Source organism: Nansenia antarctica (assembly GCF_963989245.1).
Source record: "Nansenia antarctica genome assembly, chromosome: 20".
In the NCBI taxonomy this organism is placed as follows: Eukaryota; Metazoa; Chordata; class Actinopteri; order Argentiniformes; family Microstomatidae; genus Nansenia; species Nansenia antarctica.
Window position 1 is genome coordinate 19,681,689 of NC_137693.1, and position 21,075 is coordinate 19,702,763.

Here is a 21,075-nt window from a genome sequence, read left to right on the forward strand (position 1 = left end):
ACACCTCTTCCTTAGTCAAAAAGGTGCAGCAGCGCCTATACTTCCTGAGGAGATTGAAGAAAGCCCAGCTGTCTACCAGGATCTAGACCAACTTCTACCGCTGCACCATTGAGAGCATCCTCACCAACTGCATCACAGTGAGGTACGGCAACTGCAACGTGTCCGACTGGAAGGCCCTGCAACGGGTGGTGAAAACCGCCCAGCACATCGTTGGCACCAAACTCCCTTCCATGGAGTCACTCCAGGCAACCCGGTGTCGATGGAGGGCGGCAAACATCATCAGGGACACCTCGCACCCCAACCACGGTCTGTTTGACCCCCTACCTTCAAAGAGACTCAAGAGGTACAGGATTCTCAGGTCCCACACTAGCAGGCTGCAGAGTGGAAGCAGCTTCTTCCACAGAGCTGTCACTCACAATCCCCCCCTCCACACACCCCGCTGAACTATTGAACCCACAAACTAAGCGTTGTTAGCGCCGTGCTCCACCAACTGAGCCACAGAGGACCAAATATCACTATTTGCACTTCTGGTTGGATGCTAAACTGCATTTCGTTGTATTGTACTTGTACTCTGCGATGACAATAAAGTTTAATCTAATCTATGAAATTTCACAAAGTCATTCCTCTAACTTACCATGTTCACAGCTTTGTCAGTGTGTCATCAAAGTTGTTGAATGCCCTGAAAGATAATAACGTTTAATTTAACCGTTATCCAACCGTCTCATTGAGAAAAAAAACAACATTTTCAAGAGAGTCCTGGTCCAAACCATGGAGGCACCAGGTGCCAAAACACTCGCAACAAACAATAGAACAGAAATAGCATAGTCATTAAACAGCCACATGATCTATGACCCCTGAATGTTATCTTAGTCTCTGTTTTGTAACTAATATATTGTTACTGCTATAATTGATTAGTTGCTTGCTGCTTGCATAAAATGTAGAAATAATTGTGCAAAGTAGATTACTGTTCAGGGTTAATGTAGGCATACCATTTGAGAAAGGAGAGGCCACTACCAGTGAAATACTATATCTACACTATAATCACACTGAACTTGATTTGTGACACCCATAGTCCTAGTTTTAGTGGGGCTCAAAAGTTCTAACCTGTCGTAATAGCTCTTACCAGGGTGCTAATGCAGAAGATCCTTTCCACTCTCGGTCCTCTGAGGTCTAGCCGTAACACCTAAAGTCTCTCAGTCCTCTCTGTGGAGAGTGACCAGGCAGGGTTAAATATAGAGCAGCATTCTGGTACACATGGTGAGTATGTGGGTCTTCAGATCACTGGAGTCAGGTTACAGTCTCAACACGTGGGACAGCAGATAACACAATCACAGTATTATGGACCCAAAGTGGATATAGCTACTATAACCTGTAGTAATATGTTTGCAATCATCCGAGTGTCTCTCAGGGTTCACTACAGGGTTTCAAGAACAGTCAAAGAGTCGGGTCAAATGGATCATCTTGAACTGGGAAAACAAAGTGAGGAAACTCACGATTCCTACCCGATGAATGCCCAGTAGAGGACAGTCAAGACAGGTCCCCTTAAGAGAAACTCACAGATGAAGAAGTGCTCTGGCTCTCAGTCACTGGCAGTGTTAGAAACCAGTGTGGTAGAATGAGAGTTCTCCTCTGGCTCAGCTGACCGACACTCTGGTAACCCAACTATGTTTGTGAACACATGTCTCAGTCAGCACTCAACTCTATATATAACACACACAGACTCACAGACACACACACACACACACACACACACACACACACACACACACACACACACACACACACTGGATACTTGATCTTTCAACCAAGCACACGGGAAGAAAGAAGACAGAAAACGGTTCCCTTCTTAATCTTCAGGTACTCATACAACAGTGTAAACTACACGCCACACCTATTCTATGGCGAAGGTTCTTTTGTTTTGGTGGGGTTTGATGTATTTAAATTGATTGTACAGCTTTAATTTGATTATGTTATGTGTGTCTTCGACCTTTCTCTACACCTCCAGGAAAGAAAATGTGTACTGAACAATAACATAATGGTATGTTTTTACTTTACATAAAGTCCTGCAATATGACAGAATGTGTTTTTTCGTTTACTCAATTGAATGTCCTTGTTTACGTTTTGGCCTATGTCCTGGGCTTTCTGGACATAGATTAAGCCTAATACTTTAGTCCAGGACTAGGCTTAATCTATGTTCAGGAAACCCACACCATAATGATTAGAACACCTGTGTAACATACACTGTGTGTCTGTAGAAACCAGGAAACAGGTCATGTGCAATACTACAGTTTCATTTACTTTTATAATTATGGTGCAATGGGTAGTTATAATGATCTCTCTCCCTCTCTCCCTCCCTCTCTCTCTCTCCCTCTCTCTCTCTCTCTCTCTCCGCTCAGAGTTCTCGTCGCTCTCGTCCATCTGGTGTGCCTCTGCACCGTCACTGTGAGAGCTGCTACAGCCGCTGTTGCAGAGCCCCAGTGGAGGTCTCTGTGTCCTGTGTGATCATCCCCTGTCGCCTGCAGTGTGGCGTCCGTTTCCACCTGTGCAAAGAGCAGGAGCATGCGCTGCTCTGCCCCAACGAGAGGGTTCCGTGCCTCAACGGAGACTACGGGTGCCCTGATGTAATGCCCCGATCATGCCAAGCCTCTCACCTACAGGTCTGTCCCGCCAGCGTCGTGTGCTGCTCCATGGAGTGGATACGTTGGCCGGCGGACACCTCATGCACGTATGCACACAGCCCCCTGCAGGAGAACGTACTGGAAGAGGTAACAGGACAGGAGAAGGCACTGGACTTGGCCATGGCTCAGGATGACCAGAGACAGCTTTATGCCCGCATGAAAATGATGCCCCTGTATCCAGAGCTGATGGAGAAGGAAAAGGAGAAAGAGGAGGAGAGAGAAAAAGGGACACACAATGGAGGTGAACTTTTGGGCTAGATTCAAAGAGCTCGTTTTTCGCCAGAGTTAAAATACAATACAAAATCAACATTACAATGAATTGCTCCTATACTTGGCGTCTACTGTTCACACTAATTTCCCTCCCTCCTTTCTTTCTCTTTCCTCTCCTTTCCTCCTTTCTATGTCCTCCCTCCAGGCCTCCAACAGACAGATCCCTCACCCACTTCGGGGGAGAACAGTGTGCGGGGAGAAGGAGAGAAGAACGGAGAGGAGGAAGGGAGCGGCGAAGGCATCAGCGCAGAGAAATACAACAGGTGGGAGAAGATGTTCAGCATGGAGAAAGGGGGCTGCGAAAACGCCTCCAAACAGGCGAAGGAGGGAGAGGGGAAGAAAGGGAGAGAGGAGAGGACGGGGAGAGAAGGGAAAGAGGGAAGAGAGGAGGAGGAGGGGGGCGGTTCAGAGAGTAGACACCCAGAGACAGGTGGAGCAGTCTCTGGGCTGGCACCATGGCATGACGGGGTGCTGGACCGCCTGGCTGAACAGGTCAGCGGCAAGGAGTTCAACATGTACCTGGTGCACCACGGACGCATGCTACTCAACTTCGGACAGATCCATGCCTGCACGCCGAGGGAGAAAGACTTCGTCTATGGAAGCCTGGAGCCCATCCCCGTCCAGACCCTGCACAGCTTTAAGGTGACGATGTTTAAAGGGTTAGGGTTAAAGGGAGCTGCTTGGTCCTGTGGTGTTAATTTTGTGTCATAATTGACCTGTCGCTAAGCCACGCCCCGAAATAGAAATTGTCCAATCATATCACAGCAAGAGTAACTACAGGCAGTACATTTGGACAAACAACTCGCTAATATCTGATGGTGAAAAGCTTCTAGACAAAATATTCTTGTCATCTTTAAAAAAAAACATTACTTTGCTGTGGTAAATCAGAAATCAGACATTTGCCAACTCCCGCCATTGTAAGTCATTGAATGTCATTCAGTCACAGTCGGTCAGTGAAGCTTTGTTTGTTTGTCCGAGTTTTCAAAGGGGCCGTGGCTTAGCGATAGGTCCATTGCAACATATCCAAAATGAAACGCACACACAAAGATTTTGGCTAATGTCTACCTTGGCCCAAGGCACTACTTTTTTTTCCAATTCATCATTCTTTCTTAGGTGAAGCCAAAGGCAATTTCCCATCTTTTACAATAAAGATCCTATACTATTCTACTCTATTTTTGTCACTGTCTCCTCCAAGGTACCTACCAGCTACCATGATAAGACACGTACCCACCAGTTCGACAGGTCCATCAAAAAGGTGACCGAGGAGCGTGGTGTGGACACGTCAGACCTGGGCGCCGTGGAGGAGGACTGGATGAGTGACGAGGCCTTCACCACTCTACTGGGCTACGCAGAGAAAGAGGTCATGGGTCACAAGGTCAGTGAGAGGTTATTATTTTTTTTCACAATTCTTTGTAACGATTCGTTTTTGCAATTACAGTAAAATTCTGATATTTCAGATTTGATTTGATTTGATTTAAGGATCCCTATTAGAAGCACACAGATGTACCTCTAGTCTTCCTGGGGTCCTGAACATACAAAATACAGACATACAGACATAATAAATGTACAATCGACAAAAGGTAAAAAGACACTCACTCAAGCTAAGTGTCTATAGTAAAGACATAGTGTATGAGACTATAAATTGACAATAGATATATCGATTGTAAGCAATACCGACATGTCGTGAGCTTAGAATGATAAGGTTCTATCTCCGTTTAGAATGATAAGGTTCTATCTCCGTTTAGGGTAGTTCAGAGATATTGAGTGTCAAAGTTTTTACATTCCATTATGTTTTGTGAGATGGAACCTTTGTATTATTTATTAATTACTAACTAAAAAATGTAAACATTTTAAAAATAACACCACACAGGCATGAATAAACACCTAATGTAAAAAACTAAATTTTTACAAAAATTGAGATAGAACCTTATAATTCTAACGTCACGTATATTCAGGTACAATCAGATACTTGGACATGGACCAAACTTGGACCAAATGAAAGTGTGATTACAATCACTATACAGTGATAGTTTAACCCTAACCTGTTGCTGTAATATGACTGTAATGTGTAATGTGATCCCAATAAAATAACCTTTACCGTGACATCACACAGAAATTGTTATATGGATAGGAACAATACAAAGAAGTTAATACCACCGCCACCTCCTTCTATATTTTATAGTATTGTAAATAACTGTGACTTCTCACATCACAAAATTACAACAGTTGGACGTTCTCCAATCATGATAAAGCAGTAGTGATGTGTGCACTCTGTCTAGAGCAATGGTTCTCAAACCTCTCCTCGGGGACCCCCAGCCGCTCCACATATTGATCTGTTCCACCACCAGCACACCTGATTCAACTAATGAAGTACAAATCATAATTGCTTTGTACTTGAATCAGGTGTGCTGGTGGTGGAACAGATCAAATATGTGGAGCGGCTGGGGGTCCCCGAGGAGAGGTTTGAGAACCACTGGTCTCACATACCAAATACGGCTAAGATAGAGTTCAAGGACGCATTTCGCAGCCACTGTCTGTTGCTTGGTGGAGCTTTACCGTCGCTGTCGCTGTCCCAGATCAGTGAGCTGGTGGGGATAGACGGGCTGCTGGTGGAGGAGGGCACGCAGACGCACACCTTTCGGACGGCGCCGTTCAGGCCAGAGACAACGCTAGCAGACGTGACGGCGGACGGGCCCCTGAAGCTCCTCCTCCTGCTGGAGACAGACAGAGTGAGCTCCAGGAACACCCCGGCCAGCTCCGCCTTCACCTTCCAATGTGGACACACCTTCCAACGCAGAGAGTACCCCAAACACTTCAGGTGATTTCCCTTACTTGGGTCCGTTTCAGTCCATAGTACTGTTACCTACCTTTTCCCCTGTGTTCACAGACTTTAAAAAACAGGTTACAAAAAAAGGTCATTCAGGTAGGTCACCTATTTCTCCTACTAGACTACTCTGTTCACAGGTTTTGAAAAGATTGGGCTGATGAAGTCATCATCACCATCACCAAAAATCTGTCCCAAAATGTTATAATGGCCAAATCATCTTAAATTCTCTGTAAACATTATATTACTTGATGTAAATGGTTTGAGCATGACATTTCAAACATGGTCATTTAGGGTCCATTGACGTCCATTGGTTTTTGGTTAAAAATGCGAACAATTAGCCCATATAAACAGTACCAAAGTGAGGTGTGAAGTCTGTCCTTGTCCATCGACTGCTTTCAGAGTAAGGAACCAAACATGTGATTTGGGTGAACTACCGTGAGATATATTTTCACTGTATTGTACTTGAAAGTGTGCTGAGTTATCATTCATATGGTTCAGGAACGTGCACGCAGACATCCAGACGTGTGTGAGTGGTTGGTTTGAGCAAAGGTGTCCCCTGGCCTACCTGGGCTGTACCTACATCCAGAGGAGGTTCCAGCCCTCCACACACACAGCCACAGTCACCTACAAGTGAGCAACACTGCAAATCACTACTTACTAAAAATAATTTGTGACAGCAGCTGGTGAAACCAGGAACAAGTCGCCAACCAATCAAAATGTTCTGACTTTTATTCAGAAAGATGTAAATACATTTCAGCGTTGTTGAAAATCAATGACACACTCGCTAGTCAAGCCAAAATATTGCAATGCAATGGATTCGGTGAGTAATTCTCACTACTCTACACTAACTAGGTAGTAGTGGGGATTACTCACCGAATCCATTGCATTGCAATGTTTTGGCTTGACTAGCAACTATGTGTCATTGATTTTGAACAACACTGAAATAGTTAACATTTTCAGAATAAAGGTCTGAACGGTCCGTCGGTTGGCGACTTGTTCCTGGTTTCACCAGCTGCTGTCACATTTTAAGATTGTGAAAAACACTTTATTTTAAAATAATGATATGAAATAATGATATGGAGTTTGGTACAGTGACTCTCCAATGCATAACGATAACAGACCCTTACTTTGTTTTCATACCACCGTCCCCTCCAGCCAGGAAATGAGCCTCTTCAACCTGCGACCGTGCCTCCCTGCCTCTCTAGGGGAGGGGGCGCAACCCCTCGGGAACCCACAAGAGCCCCTCACAACCCACAGGAAGAGGGGGGGAGGAGGGGGGGACTTGCTGAGTGCTCTGCCCTATGAGGTGCTGTGCCACATGGTGAGCTTCCTGGACAGCCTGTCCCTGTCCCAGCTGGCCCTGGTGTCCCGCCTCATGAGGGAGGTGTGTTCCTCTCTGCTACAGGAGAGGGGGATGGTCACCCTACACTGGGAGAAAAAGACCTACTCACACGGGGGGGAGCCAAAGTGGAGAGCCAAACCAGTAAGACCCCTGGACATTACCACGACAATGGTCTTTGCCCGAGTTTGTTACAGTATTGTAATTCTATGACATGCACTGTGACCTGCTCTCTCTCCTCTCCTGCTCTACTCCCCTCCTCCATTCTCTCCCCTCTCTTTCCCTCCCCGCCCCTCCTCTCTCATCCCCCTCTCCTCACTCTCTCTCTCTCTACAGGTGTGGAAGTTCAGTCACCTGTTCTCCACGGTAGAGTCGTGGCGTTTTGCTGACGTCCCCTCTATGTCAGATCATCTGAGAGTGTGCCCCTACTACCAGACCTCCGCCAGGGCCGAGGCTGTGGCTCTACCCAGCATGAGTGAGAGCCAGGGGGGCAGCCTGGAGAGAGAGAGCCTGGTCACTCAGTTCACGGGGAACAGATAACAGATCAAGTGCAAAGAAATGTCCTCTCTGTACCACTACCCCATAGCATAGGCCAACCAAGCCACATGCTAAATGGCATATTGTGAGCTTAGAATTATATGGTTCTATCTCCATTTAGGGTAGTTCAGAGATATTGAGCGTCAAAGTTTTTACATTCCATTATGTTTTGTGAGATGGAACCTTTGTATTTGATGAATTACTAACTCAAAAATGTCAACATTTAAAAAAAGAAAAACACCACACAGGCATTAATAAACACCTAATGGATCAGATTATGTAAAAACAAAAACTCAATTTTGACAAAAATGGAGATAGAGCCTTATAATTCTAACGTCACGATATACTGTATATCTAGAATAAAACAAACTGTATGTGCAATGTCCCTTACTTACTTATTTAGGCTTCGTCACCAGGTGGCACAAAAAGCCGTCACAATGTCCATGGCTTCTTCTTCTCTTGGGGTATATTGGATGCTTATTTCCAGGTGAGCCCTAACCTAGTCTCGAGCACAGCTTTGGTAGTTTGTCACCAGGTCATCTTTGGTCTTTCTTTCTTCCTCTTCCCCTCTGGAGTCCAGGACAGAGCCTCTTTAGTGATTGAATGTGATGGTTTTCTTAGGATGTTGTCCAATCCATTTCCATTCTTTTCTTTGCCAGGTCCTTTGCTATGATGGCCTAACTGCTTTCATTACTCTATGATAGTTAAGACTTCTGACCTTCGTAGGCCATCTGATTCACAGGAGGATATGAAGGCATTTGTGGATGAAAGCTCTTCATTTGTTTGTTATTTCTTTTGTGGTTTTCCAGCACTCTGAACCATACAAGAAGTACTGTCTTGGTGGTTGAGTTGAATAGTTTTTATCTTTGTTTTGAGTGAGATGGTGTTGGATCTCCAGAGGTTTCAGAATTGCTCTGCTCTTGTTTAGGCATGAAAATAATTCTTGACAGGACTGTACTACTGTTATCATATTAATTAGCAATAGCCGTTCCTGTCTTGATGTACGCTTTGAGGAAGATTAGTCCTCTTTTCAGTAAATACTACCGTACACTGCTACATGCAGGATGAAGTTTCATTGTCCAGTAAAACCTCAGTAAATAATTGTTCTGCTACGGCTGAGCAATGGTATCATGTATGAAATGACATGTATGTATCTGAATAAAATAATACTTATCATCCCATGACAGTTTTGTTCTTGTGCAATCATTCAATCCATAGGACTATCGGTCATGTGACGGCCCTGGCCCCATATTGTGTCCTGGCCTGTAATAAACATCTGTTTCCCTGTCTGCAGAGAGGCCTCCTGCTGGACAGGGTTACTAATCAGGGGAATGCAGGTCAGCTGGTTGACAGCTGATTGTGCCCCACCTGGTTCCAGGATCCAGGGCATAAGAGACCCATGCAGGCCTCAGTATTGAGGCCCCCTTCTAGGCACCATTATTCTCTATTCTATTTTGTTTGTTCCTTGTTTCACACCATGCAACACTCACCTCACCACTTTCCACTACACTCACATTACACCACTGATTTACTGACTACCACACCTCATCTTATTATTGTTATATAGGCCTCATTTAGTTTACAATAAACATTTTCTTATCATTACTTTAAGATCGTGTGTGTGTCTCCCGTTTTTGTCATGGTCATGAGCCTGGCCGTGACAGTCATCATTTTCAAACAGAGGATCATCTTATGGAGCATGCACAAGTTTACCTGGTGAAACAACAGTGAAATTTGTGATTGGGGAGCATTTGCAAAGTGCTAGGAGGTTGTGCCAAAATACCACCAAGCTATCTGGCTTTTTCTGAAGACTCATACAGCAGACCTACAGCACAACACAACAACCACAGCACATCCCTAACCAGACCAACACTGTCTAACTTACTGTAAAAAAAGAGAGACAGTTTAAATTGGTTTATTTGTTATTTACAGACCTAGGCTTAGGCTTAGGTTATTAGTGCACAAGCCCTGTTTACCAATATCCATACAGTACATACTACTGTATTAAAATACCTGTTAGCATGCATGGCCATTTGATTACATGCTGTATGATACAATATGGATATGGCGACACACTGGCAATCACAAACCCAGACATATGATTGTTAAATGTTCTCCTTTGCTCCACTGTATCTCAAAAGCAATATATATGTTACGGTACATGTGGGAATACGGTACATGTGGGAAAACTAGGGTTAGGGTTAGGTGCTAGGGTGACTTCGTACATGCTGGCATGTCTAACCCTAACCCTAACCTTAACCCTAACCCTAACCCTACCCCTAACCCTAACCTTAACCTTAACCCTAGCACCCTAGCACCTAACCCTAACCCTAGTTTTCCCACATGTACCGTATTCCCACATGTACCGTAACATATATGTATATATAAAAAAATAATATATATATAAAGTCCATCTTATCATAGATTACAGCTAAATAGTTTAGATATTTAGTTTATAATTAGAAACATTTAAAATCCACATTGGGGCTGACAGTCTGACTGTGAATGCCTTCTAGCAAGCACAAGAATATGGATACATGAATTGATATGTTGGAACTCCGTAGTCTATTTAGCAACAAGTATCCATTGGTTCTTGATCTTTAAAAGCAGTTATGGGATGAAGTGATTGGTCTACTCCAGGTCAGACATAAACAGGTAACACAGTACAGACTAAGTCAAGTGACAATATGTACATTGTACAGGTGATGTGCAAATCAGGTAAAGTGACAGTATGAACAGATCAAAATTGTACCATAGTTAATATAGTTTATAGAGAGCCAGGTAGGGTCACAGTATGTATAGTATATACAGTACATGGAATATACTGTACAACAGGTGACATGTACACATTAGATAAAGTGACTGTATGAACAGGTAAAATACAGGTAAGTTTATATCCATGTCCTCAGTATCTGAGCACAACATAATGGCACAGCAGAACGGTCCCTCCTCTCTGCTACTTCCTCAGTTGGTAACCCAGGGTAACCCATGGGTGCGCATAACGACAACACACAGTTCAGTTTGTCAAACAAATAAGAAAATGTTTGGTTTTTCCAAGGCATTTGAAAAAGATTCCTTTGTGTAAACAGATCCTTTGTGTAAACAGATCCTTCTATACTCCCAAACAGAACCCTTTAGTGGGTAAGGAGCCCCGTGTGGACCAATCCTACCCTTGCTTCAGAAATAAAGAAAATCAGTTCCTTGTGTCTTGTTCCAGTGGGGGAGAGCTTGAGATTAGTTAACCTTCCTTTGATTCTCTCAAGGACGGGTATGGTCCAGAGAATCGCCAGTTTATGCCCAAGATGGGGCCTCCATCATCCCTCCTTTTCCTACATTCCCCCCCTCCTCCTCCTCCTCTCCCCCTTCCCTACCTGGATGCAGGGGTTAGGGGGGAGAATGCTTATAGGTGATGGTATGTGTGCCTTCCATACTTGGACATCTTCTCTTCTCTCCTCCATCTCTGTCTTTTACCCTTCTCCCCCTTTCTTCCTCACCCGTAGCGGGGGTCCATATCAGTGAGGGAGATTCGGGGGAGATAGGTCGGGGGGTGGAAGTACGTGTTCCTCGAGGCCTCCGTGTATATGGAGGAGGTCAGACTCTTGCGACCCTTTTTTAACGGGGGTCTCCTCTGCCAGCGACAGAGCAGCAGCTCCACCTGCTCCCTGAAGAAGCTGGTGGTCAGCGTGTACAGGATGGGGTTCAGAGCACTGTTGATGGGGAGGATGAAGATCACCACCCAGGAAGAGATGGTACCTGGAAAGAGAGAGAAATGATATGTTTATGGTTTATAGTTTGTGTGTGTGTGTGTGTGTGTGTGTGTGTGTGTGTGTGTGTGTGTGTGTGATTTGTCAGTAGTCCCAGTATTAAATGAGGTCTTACATGTTTAATCAGAATAATGTCCAGCCACTATTTACAATTACATTACACTACGTACAATAATTTACAATTAAATTAAATTTTTACATCAAAATTCAAGCACCTTTCAAGGACTTCCAAGACTCAATTCCCTCAAATTTAAGGACCCAACACGGCATAGTATGAGACAGATCTAGATTTTTGAGAATTTATATAATCGGAACTATCCGCTCACAGACACCAATTAAAAAGAGAGAGAGAGAGAGAGGGGAATTCAAGCACTTTCAATGACCCATGTCTATTTTTGACTAGGATTTCTTTTTCTCAAATTGACAAACTTTCAAGGATTTCAAGGACCCCGTGGGAACCCTGAGTAACATGTCCAGTGTACTACTGTACTGCTCCTCCTGAGACATCTTCTGCCCCTCAGCACTGCGTCTCCTGAAGACACCCACTTTCCCCTCTACTGTGTCCCTAAAAACTTCTATTGCCCCCCTTGTACTGTTTCTCTGTTTCTCCCCCCCCCAAAAAAAAGGTTTAGAAGAAGGTGATAGAAGAAGGTTTTTCCTTCTATCAGTGGCCCCGGGCCTGAGCTGGATTACTCTTCCTGCTACGACTGGTGGATTGATGATTCACTTGCTTAGTCAAATGTATCGATTGTAAGTCGCTTTGGTATAAGGCGTCTGCTAAATGCCAAAAATGTAAATGTAAATGTACTAACGCCTCACCTGGGATCCCCACCTCCAGCAGTGACAGGATCTTAACCAGGAATATGGGGATCCAGCAGAGGGCGTCAGAGAACACGATGAAGAAGAACCTGTTGGCCACGGCCACGTCTCTGTGCAGTCTGCTCCTCAGGTCTGTGGCGTTGATGCCCGTCTTATAGATGGAGTAGAACATACTGGAGTAGGAGACCACTATCACCAGGAACGCCACCAGGTTCAGACCTAGACACGACCACACACACACACACACACACACGCATGCACAGACACACAGGCACACAGACACACACACACACACACACACACACAGACACACACACACACACAGACACACACACACACACACACACACACACACACACAGACAGACAGACAGACGCACGCACGCACGCACACACACACACACACACACACACACAGACACACAGACACACACACACACACACACACACACACACACACACAAAGTTCAGCTTAGGGCCTAAGATCCTAGGGGCCTTCTTCAGAGGCACTGCAAAGGGTAGTGCGGACAGCTGAGAAGAGCTTCCCTCCATCCATGACACCTACAATGACACCGATGTGTCACAGAAAGGCCCTCAGGATTATTAGGGACCCCAGCCACCCCAATCAGACACTGTTTAAGCTATTGCCGTTGGGGAAACGGTACCGAAGCCTCGGGGCTAAAACCCAGAGGATGTCAAACAGCTGATCCCCGCAAGCAATTAGGCTCTTGGAGAAATACACTGGAAGAATACAAAAGACTTTAATTTACATTTGACCTATGACCTTGGTCACACACACACACACACACACACACACACACACTCCCTACCCAGGAATATCCCAGTGGAGTATGCTTTGGCGGTGGGTTTCTCCTGTCTGTCTGAGTGGAGGGGGAAGCACACTCCGTTGCGGCCGTAGTAGTTCCCAAACAGGTCTTCATTCAGCAGAGGCACCGCGGCGATCACAAACCCCAGCAGCCAGATAGACGCCAGGACCACCTGGAGGGGAGAGAGTCGTCCTTCTAGACTGTTCCACTGTACTTATAATATACTTATATAGTGTATATCTGCAGTCACCGACCCACTTCATTAGGCGCACCTTGCTAGTGCCGGTTTGAACCCCCTCTTTTGCCTTCAGAACTGCCTTCATTCTTTGTGGCATAGATTCAACAATGTGCTGAAATGGAAACATTCCTCCGAGATTTTGGTCCATATTGACCTTATAGCATCACGCAGTCGCTGAAGATTTGTGCCAAGAAGATATCCCCCCCACACCATTACACCACCACCATTTCAGCCCAGAAATGGATATTTTCTCTTTTTCTGACCATTACCCCTAGAGATGGTCCTAACCCTAACCCTAGAGATGGTTGTGCGGAACATTCCTGGTAGATCAGCACTTCCTGAAATACTCAAAACAGCCCGTCAAAGTCACTTAAATCGTCTTTCTCTCCCATTCTGATGCTTGGTTTAAACTTCAGCGGATCGTCTTGACCATGTCTACATGCCTAAATGTATCGAGTTGCTGCCACCTAATCAGGCTGATTAGATATTTGCATTAATGAGTAGTTGAAAAGGTGTACCTAATGAAGTGGCCTGTGAGTGTGATTAATCTGCCGTCTAGTAGTCTTCATTAATTAATTAAATTAAATTGATTAAAGCACTTTGAGCTGCAACTTTTGCAGGAAAAGCGCTATACAAATAAAGTTATTATTATTATTATTATTATTCAGCTGATTCACTGAGCACTCACCCACTCCAGGATGAAGCATTAGCATTCAGATTTGATCACTTTTGATTAGGTTAGTTAGATTAACTTATATTTCTATAGGGAGAATACATGCTTGGCCATAGACACACAGTGCTGAGGTCTAAACAGTGGAGCAGACCCAGAGGAGGCAGGGTTCCCACACCTTCTGAAACATCAAAGCTTGACTGTGTGAACACTAGACGGTCTCTTGCCTTCTCTACCACAGCACAGCAAAACAATATATTATCTTTTTAGAGAGAGAGAGAGAGAGAGAGAGAGAGAGAGAGAGAGAGAGAGAGAGAGAGAGAGAGAGAGAGAGGGGAATTCACGCACTTTCAATGACCCATGTCTATTATAAAAAACGTTCAAGGATTTCAAGGACCCGTGGGAACCCTGAGAAGGAGATTAGTCCTTTCCAACGGTCTGCAGGGCAGCAGCAATGCAGGAAGAAGGCATCTGACCTGTCATAGCGCAGCGGTTCTCAAACCTCTCCTCGGGGACCCCCGGCCACTCCACATATTTTGTTTTCGTCCACATTGATTCTCACTGACACATGCAACTGTTTTTCAACTCTCTAGTGTTTATCCAAACCCCCCCTGTTGGCTGCTTACTGTCTGTCCCATGCATGCCTGTTTGACTTCCTGTGTCTGTCCAAATTTGCATACTGTATGTATTGCTAATTCTCTAATGCTGTTAGTGTGCTTTCTGCTGTGCTTAATGTTGTGCGGGTTTATGTGGATGTGTGACGCTGTCCCTTTAACTTGATGCTGTGACTGTAAGTGGAGGAGGTGTGGAGATGTACGTATGTTTTTACTCTTTTAACTGTGCTGGAATTTTGGATGTGTGGCGCTGTCTGTCGTGTGTGTTCTTTGTTTTTAACATATAACCTGATTTCTTTTCAGCCCCTCCCCCCCCTCCCCCAAGAGGCTTTTGTCTTTGGCTAGGCCGCCAATGTAAATGAGAATTAGTTCTTATTGGCCCTGCCTGGTTAAATAAAGGTTAAATAATAAAAAATAAAATAATAGGTTCCACCACCAGCACACCTGATTCAACTAATCAAGTACAAATCATAATTCAGGTATGCAAACTGGTGATGGCCCAACATTTTTTTTTTTTTTTTACGGGGGGTAGCGCTAGCACTAATGGTGTTAAATAGATATCGCTAGCACTAACGGTGGTCTAACAATGATGCACATGTAAGTAGCGGCAGCCCTGACCTCAACATCTGCAGAATTACTTTTTTAAACAGTTTACCGTGACTGTGTTCTCTATGCTGTCTGGGATTGTACCTAGCTGCCTGAAGCTAAAAGTTATTTCAACAGCGGTGAAGTTTAGCAGACAGGAAGATTAGTTAGCTTGTTCATCATGTGACTTGGATGAGAGTTAGAACACCCCAAATAAAAATATTTTGCAGACCTACACGATTCAGATGGATGACCTATTTTGAGGTAAAAACGGCTAATTTAGCACAAAGGTGACAGGTTTGCACCCCTGATAATTGCTTTGTAATTGGTAAGTTGAATCAGGTGTGCTGGTGTCGGAACAGATCAAATATGTGGAGCGGCTGGGGGTCCCCGAGGAGAGGGTTGAGGACCACCGTCATAGCGGGTGTAAGAAGCGTGACTCACCACGGTCTGCAGTTTGCCTGGGCGGAGGTGGCTGAAGGGAAACACGATGACTAAGAACTTCTCCAGTGTCAGGTAGGTTAGGAGGAGCACAGACACCTGCAGGACACCATCAGGTTGACACTTTTTACTATTTACAATAGTAGTTTAGTATCTACTTTTCTCTAGAGCAGTGGTTCTCAACCCTCTCCTCAGGGACCACCAGCCGTTCCACATATCTGATCTGTTCCACCACCAGCACACCTGATTCAACTAATCAAGTGCAAAGCAATTTTTAAATTATTAATTATTAAAAATGGTTTGCACTTGATTAGTTGAATCAGGTGTGCTGGTGGTGGAACAGATCAGATATGTGGAACGGCTGGTGGTCCCTGAGGAGAGGGTTGAGAACCACTGCTCTAGAGTCACTGACACCTGTTTGCATACCATCAGGTAGAGGCCTCCCCAGTGAATGAGTGTGTAACAGTGTCCAATTGTGCGTAAACATTCATGGTTTCTTTGTGGATGACCTGTCTCACCTCTGAGGAGAGCATGGCGAGGAACATTCATGGTTTCTCACCTCTGAGGAGAGCATGGCGAGGAACCCGATGGTCCGGCACTCCACACTCTCCATCCACAGCAGAGCGTTCCGGTTGTACTCCCCTCGGAACTTCACGTCATACACTCCCACGAAGAACAGGTACACACCCATCAGACAGTCTGCACCTGCAGGAGAGAAAGAGAGAGAGGGAGAGAGAGAGAGAGAGAGAGAGAGAGAGAGAGAGAGAGAGAGAGAGAGAGAGAGAGAGAGAGAGAGAGAGAGAGAGAGAGAGAGAGAGAGAGAGAGAGAGAGAGAGAGTGGTTATTAACAGAACTTGGAGAAATACACTGGAAGAATACAAAACACTGGACCAAAGACTTTAATTTACATTTGACCTATGACCTTGGTCAGCACCATGCACCACCATGTCACACACACACAGATACACACAGATACACACACAGATCCACACCTCCTTCACTTACAGTCAAAATATGTGAAAGTATCAGACATACTACTTTACTATTGTAAGTGGTTACTAAACAAGTCCACCATGCATATTCAGTCATATTCAGCACTCTTTCATGAATTGGTCCCGGTGGTGAGCAATAACACAGATCCACCCACACCTGTGCTAGACACAGACCAACCTAAATGGCCAGCAATGTTGGATGATATCATCCCTCTCTCTTGACAGGGAATATGGCATTTGACGTTTCACACTGGCATAGTGTTACTGGCAGGACAGAGTGTGTGTGTGTGTGTGCGTGCACGGGCGTACAATTTGGTCTAGTTTTTCCGGATAAGTGGTAATAATTGGATGTCACAACTCTTTGTGTGTGTGTAACAAACCGGGAAGCCACAGTGTGGCTGGACGCTTCGAACCGCCTTCCAATTATTACCAGTTATCTGGAAAACTAGACCAAATTGTACGCCCCCGCGCACGCACGCACGCAGGCAGGCAGGCAGGCAGGCAGGCACGCACACACACACACACACACACACACACACACACACACACACACACGCACACGCACACACCAACACACACACACACACACACACACACACACACAACACACACACATTCCCTGCTGTCTAAGAGGCTCCGGAAATTTCCTCTGGCAGCCAGGAAGTGATTGCCCTTCTCTCCTAAGCCGGTGTGACAGATGGTGTGTGTGTGTGACAGATGGTGTGTGTGAATATCCAGCAGCTTAATTGGCATAAAGAATGAACCCTACGATGAAACCATAGTAGTGTTGTGTTGGAGGCTAAGTGTGTGATTTGAGTGGTGCTGAGCCTTACAGAGATCACCACGGAGCTCTCAGGAAACACAAGAGTAGTAGCGTCGTCATGCACATTTGTGCGTGTGTGTGTGCGTGCGCGTGTGTGTGTGTTAGGCGGGTCAGCTGCGAGTAACAGAAGTGGAGTCGTGAGAGAGTGTGAGATGTTGGGGAACAACCCATAATCGACATGGGGGGGGGGGGGGGGGGGGCGGATGGATGGGTGTGTGAGGCTGATTCTCCCCAGGCCTGCTGGGGTTCAGATGAAAGCATCAACACAGGTCATTCCACTGAGATAAGAAACCTCCTTGTGTCTGGGGATGAGGCTGACGGCCAGATGAAGTCAATAAGAGGAGAGAAGAGGGAGGCAAAGAGAGGTAGACAGGCACAGAGAGGTAGTGAGAAGAGAAAGAATTGAAGGAATGGAAGGATACAGAGGCAACAGAGGGACAAGAGAGAGAGAGAGAGAGAGAGAGAGAGAGAGAGAGAGAGAGAGAGAGAGAGAGAGAGAGAGAGATGTTAGATGGATTGGTAGGGTTGGTGTTGTGACAGCAGGGCAGCTGCTATCAATTACTGTGGCAGATGAGTTCTAGCCAGTCTTGTTTGTAGACCAAGTCTCTGTTTTGTATTAATCATGTCCGGCAATGCAAAATAGCATTCTGGTCTTGCATTCTTAACAGCTTCTGAGTCATAGTGCCAACATTTCCATTCCAACTGAAAACTCCACACCTTCATGCTAACCTCCAGTGGTGTGTGTGTGTGCATGCCTATGTTTGTGCGTGTGTGTGTGTCTGTGTGTCTGTGTGTGTCTGTGTGTGGTGTGTGTGTGCGTGTGTGCATGTGAGTGTGCAAACCACAATCGAGTGCACTCACAGCAGAGCACTTTGATGCTCCAGTGGTGTGTGTGTGTGTGTGTGTGTGTGTTCTGTGCATACCTGCCTATGTGTGTGCATGCCTATGTCTGTGCGTGTGTGTGTGTCTGTGTGTGTGTGTGCGTGTGTGCATGTGTGTGCGCAAACCACAATCAAGCGCACTCACAGCAGAGCACTTTGATGCACGCGGCGTGGAGGTTGTTCTCGGCCCTGATGAGCGACCTCATCCCGATGACGAAGAGGTTTCCGAAGCAGGTGATGAAGGCCATGACCCAGACGGACACTCTCAGCACGATGTTGGCCAGGAGGTCTTCAAAGGAGGAGATCCCGTCTGTGTTGGGCTTACAGCTCCTCACGTGGGGCGCGTAGGAACAGTACTGGAAAGTCTTAAAGTAACTATAGGAGGAGGAGGAGGAGGGGGGGGAGGCTTGTGTGATTCTTTCAACATGTTACACATGTTGATAAGATGCCAAGTCAAAAGTGACAGTTACACAGTGGTGTAGTAGTGTAGTGATACGCAGGACTACGCCGTATACCCACTAGGAAAGGCCAAGGATTTCCATATACCCACTTAAAAATGTGTGAGGATACGTAACAGCGTTTTGTGACAGAACTTTCACCTTCATTCATAAAATTCAAAAATCACAGTGTACCCACTAGAAAAAACTAGACTACACCACTGCAGTTCCACACATAAGGAAGGGATAGATAGATAAATACATAAGGAAAGGATAGATAGATAAATACATGTACAAGAGGTTCCCCATGGGTAGAAACATCTTAGTCTGGATGTTTGGGATTTCTATTCCTTCCAGACCTCTGTAGAAAGGAGAGCACAGTTTATGGTCAACACTGCTCATGTCGATATTCTTCTGCATGCACAGACAGACATGTTGTGTGTGTGTGTGTGTGTGTGTGTGTGTGTGTGTGTGTGTACTCACAGGGACTCTAGCTGGGTGAGGTGATCAAAGTGACCCAGGTGGATGTGGACAAGGGGGTTATGGGAAATGTTTCTGCGACGAACAAAAACAGGCCAGCGCGTTATTACCAGAAACAAACTGACAGACACGTGGGTGTGACGGTAAAAACAACTGACAGACACGTGGGTGTGACGGTAAAAACAAACTGACAGACACGTGGGTGTGACGGTAAAAACAAACTGACAGACACGTGGGTGTGACGGTAAAAACAAACTGACAGACACGTGGGTGTGACGGTAAAAACAACTGACAGACACGTGGGTGTGACGGTAAAAACAACTGACAGACACGTGGGTGTGACGGTAAAAACAACTGACAGTCACGTGGGTGTGACGGTAAAAACAACTGACAGACACGTGGGTGTGACGGTAAAAACAAACTGACAGACACGTGGGTGTGACGGTAAAAACAACTGACAGACACGTGGGTGTGACGGTAAAAACAAACTGACAGACACGTGGGTGTGACGGTAAAAACAAACTGACAGACACGTGGGTGTGACGGTAAAAACAACTGACAGACACGTGGGTGTGACGGTAAAAACAACTGACAGACACGTGGGTGTGACGGTAAAAACAACTGACAGACACGTGGGTGTGATGGTAAAAACAACTGACAGGGTTTAATAGAGGGAGGAATCACAGTTTCAGAGAATACTTGGAACTGAAGTTCACAGTTGTTGTCGTGTTCTACGGCTGGAGCTCAGATTACACCTGATTGCTCCATTGTTGTGTAGTGTTTTCAACAGAGCCAGAGGAATGCATGACCATGGATTGGGTGTCATTTGAGACAAAGCCTGACTCACAGTTTGCGGAGAAACTTGAGGCTCTTGAAGGTGTTGTTGGGCAGATCAGCAATATTGTTGTTGGACAGGTCTCTACACAAGGAAATAGAAGGAGAGGGAACAGAGGGAGAAAATAAATCTAATCAAATCAGACTTTATTTATAGAGAGTTTTTCGTGCCAAATAGCACCTTGCAATACAAGGTGCTTCACAATATAATGAAAATACAACATTACAGTGAAAATAAACTGTAAGGAAATACAACAATACAGTGAAAATAAACTGTAATATAAGGAAATTATAGTATAGGAAATACTGGTCTGACGAATCAGACGTCATTCTTCAAGACCGCTTTGAGACAGTGACAATCTTCGCAGAGGATAGCAGTGACGTGAACGAGATCATGTTCAAGATTCTTACCAGAAGATCTTATAAGAAAGGTTTTCTGGGATTATGATTTTTAGAAATTAAAATGTACTTGTCTTGCATTTCTAATTGCTTTATTGAAGATAGAGAGGCGTTCTTTAAACATGTCATAATGGACTTGCAGCTTAGTTTGTTTTTCTCCATTGACAGTAAGCTTTTAAACAGTTTTTCTTTTTTAAATGAAAGGTGACACTCATTCTAATAGTCTTATAGAGCACCAGTCAAAAGTTTGGACACACTTCCCCATTCAATAGCAAAGTCTGTGTCCAAACTTTTGACCGGTACTGTATATGGTGCTTTACCATGTTCACTTTTGGCACTGGTGCTTGGCCCAAAGCCTCACACTTTTGTGTTTCCATCTCTGAGAACAGCACAAAAAAAGCTTCCCAGTTCATTTAATAGGAAATGTGAATTGCTCCTCTGACTGGCTAACCGAACAATCGATGTTAGTTTTCATGTACATTTCCAAATTAAATAAATGCTGCATATTCCACCCCACAAATCCTTTACTGGTTTCAAAGTCATGTTACTAAGAAATAGAGATGTATTGTTTCAGTTACAATTAGGCATGCTGGTTTTAGGGTGAAACAGGAAAGATCAGGA

The 21,075-nt window shown here is 45.1% G+C and overlaps 2 protein-coding genes across 2 annotated transcripts in view; one reads left to right on the forward strand and one right to left on the reverse strand.

Annotated features, from left to right (window-relative positions):
- Positions 1-230: 230 nt before the first annotated feature.
- LOC308174427 (F-box only protein 40-like) lies at positions 231-7,654 on the forward strand (the record flags this gene model as incomplete). Its single annotated transcript, XM_080549506.1, has 9 exons — positions 231-407; positions 2,397-2,919; positions 3,094-3,246; positions 3,388-3,590; positions 4,144-4,323; positions 5,525-5,766; positions 6,274-6,405; positions 6,931-7,258; positions 7,451-7,654. The coding sequence occupies 9 exons, from the start codon at positions 231-233 to the stop codon at positions 7,652-7,654; spliced, it is 2,142 nt and encodes a 713-aa protein (XP_080405632.1).
- A 3,487-nt stretch (positions 7,655-11,141) lies between these two features.
- The window catches only part of LOC308174428 (relaxin receptor 2-like), a gene marked incomplete at both ends in the record, with an annotated part of 10,238 nt that continues 304 nt past the window's right edge, over positions 11,142-21,075 (reverse strand). Inside the window, 11 exon segments of the mRNA XM_080549507.1 lie at positions 11,142-11,168; positions 11,170-11,234; positions 11,237-11,404; positions 12,235-12,453; positions 13,064-13,232; positions 15,612-15,707; positions 16,168-16,313; positions 18,450-18,679; positions 19,031-19,102; positions 19,225-19,296; positions 20,069-20,140. Of these exon segments, the coding sequence (XP_080405633.1) occupies positions 11,142-11,168; positions 11,170-11,234; positions 11,237-11,404; positions 12,235-12,453; positions 13,064-13,232; positions 15,612-15,707; positions 16,168-16,313; positions 18,450-18,679; positions 19,031-19,102; positions 19,225-19,296; positions 20,069-20,140 (1,336 nt within the window).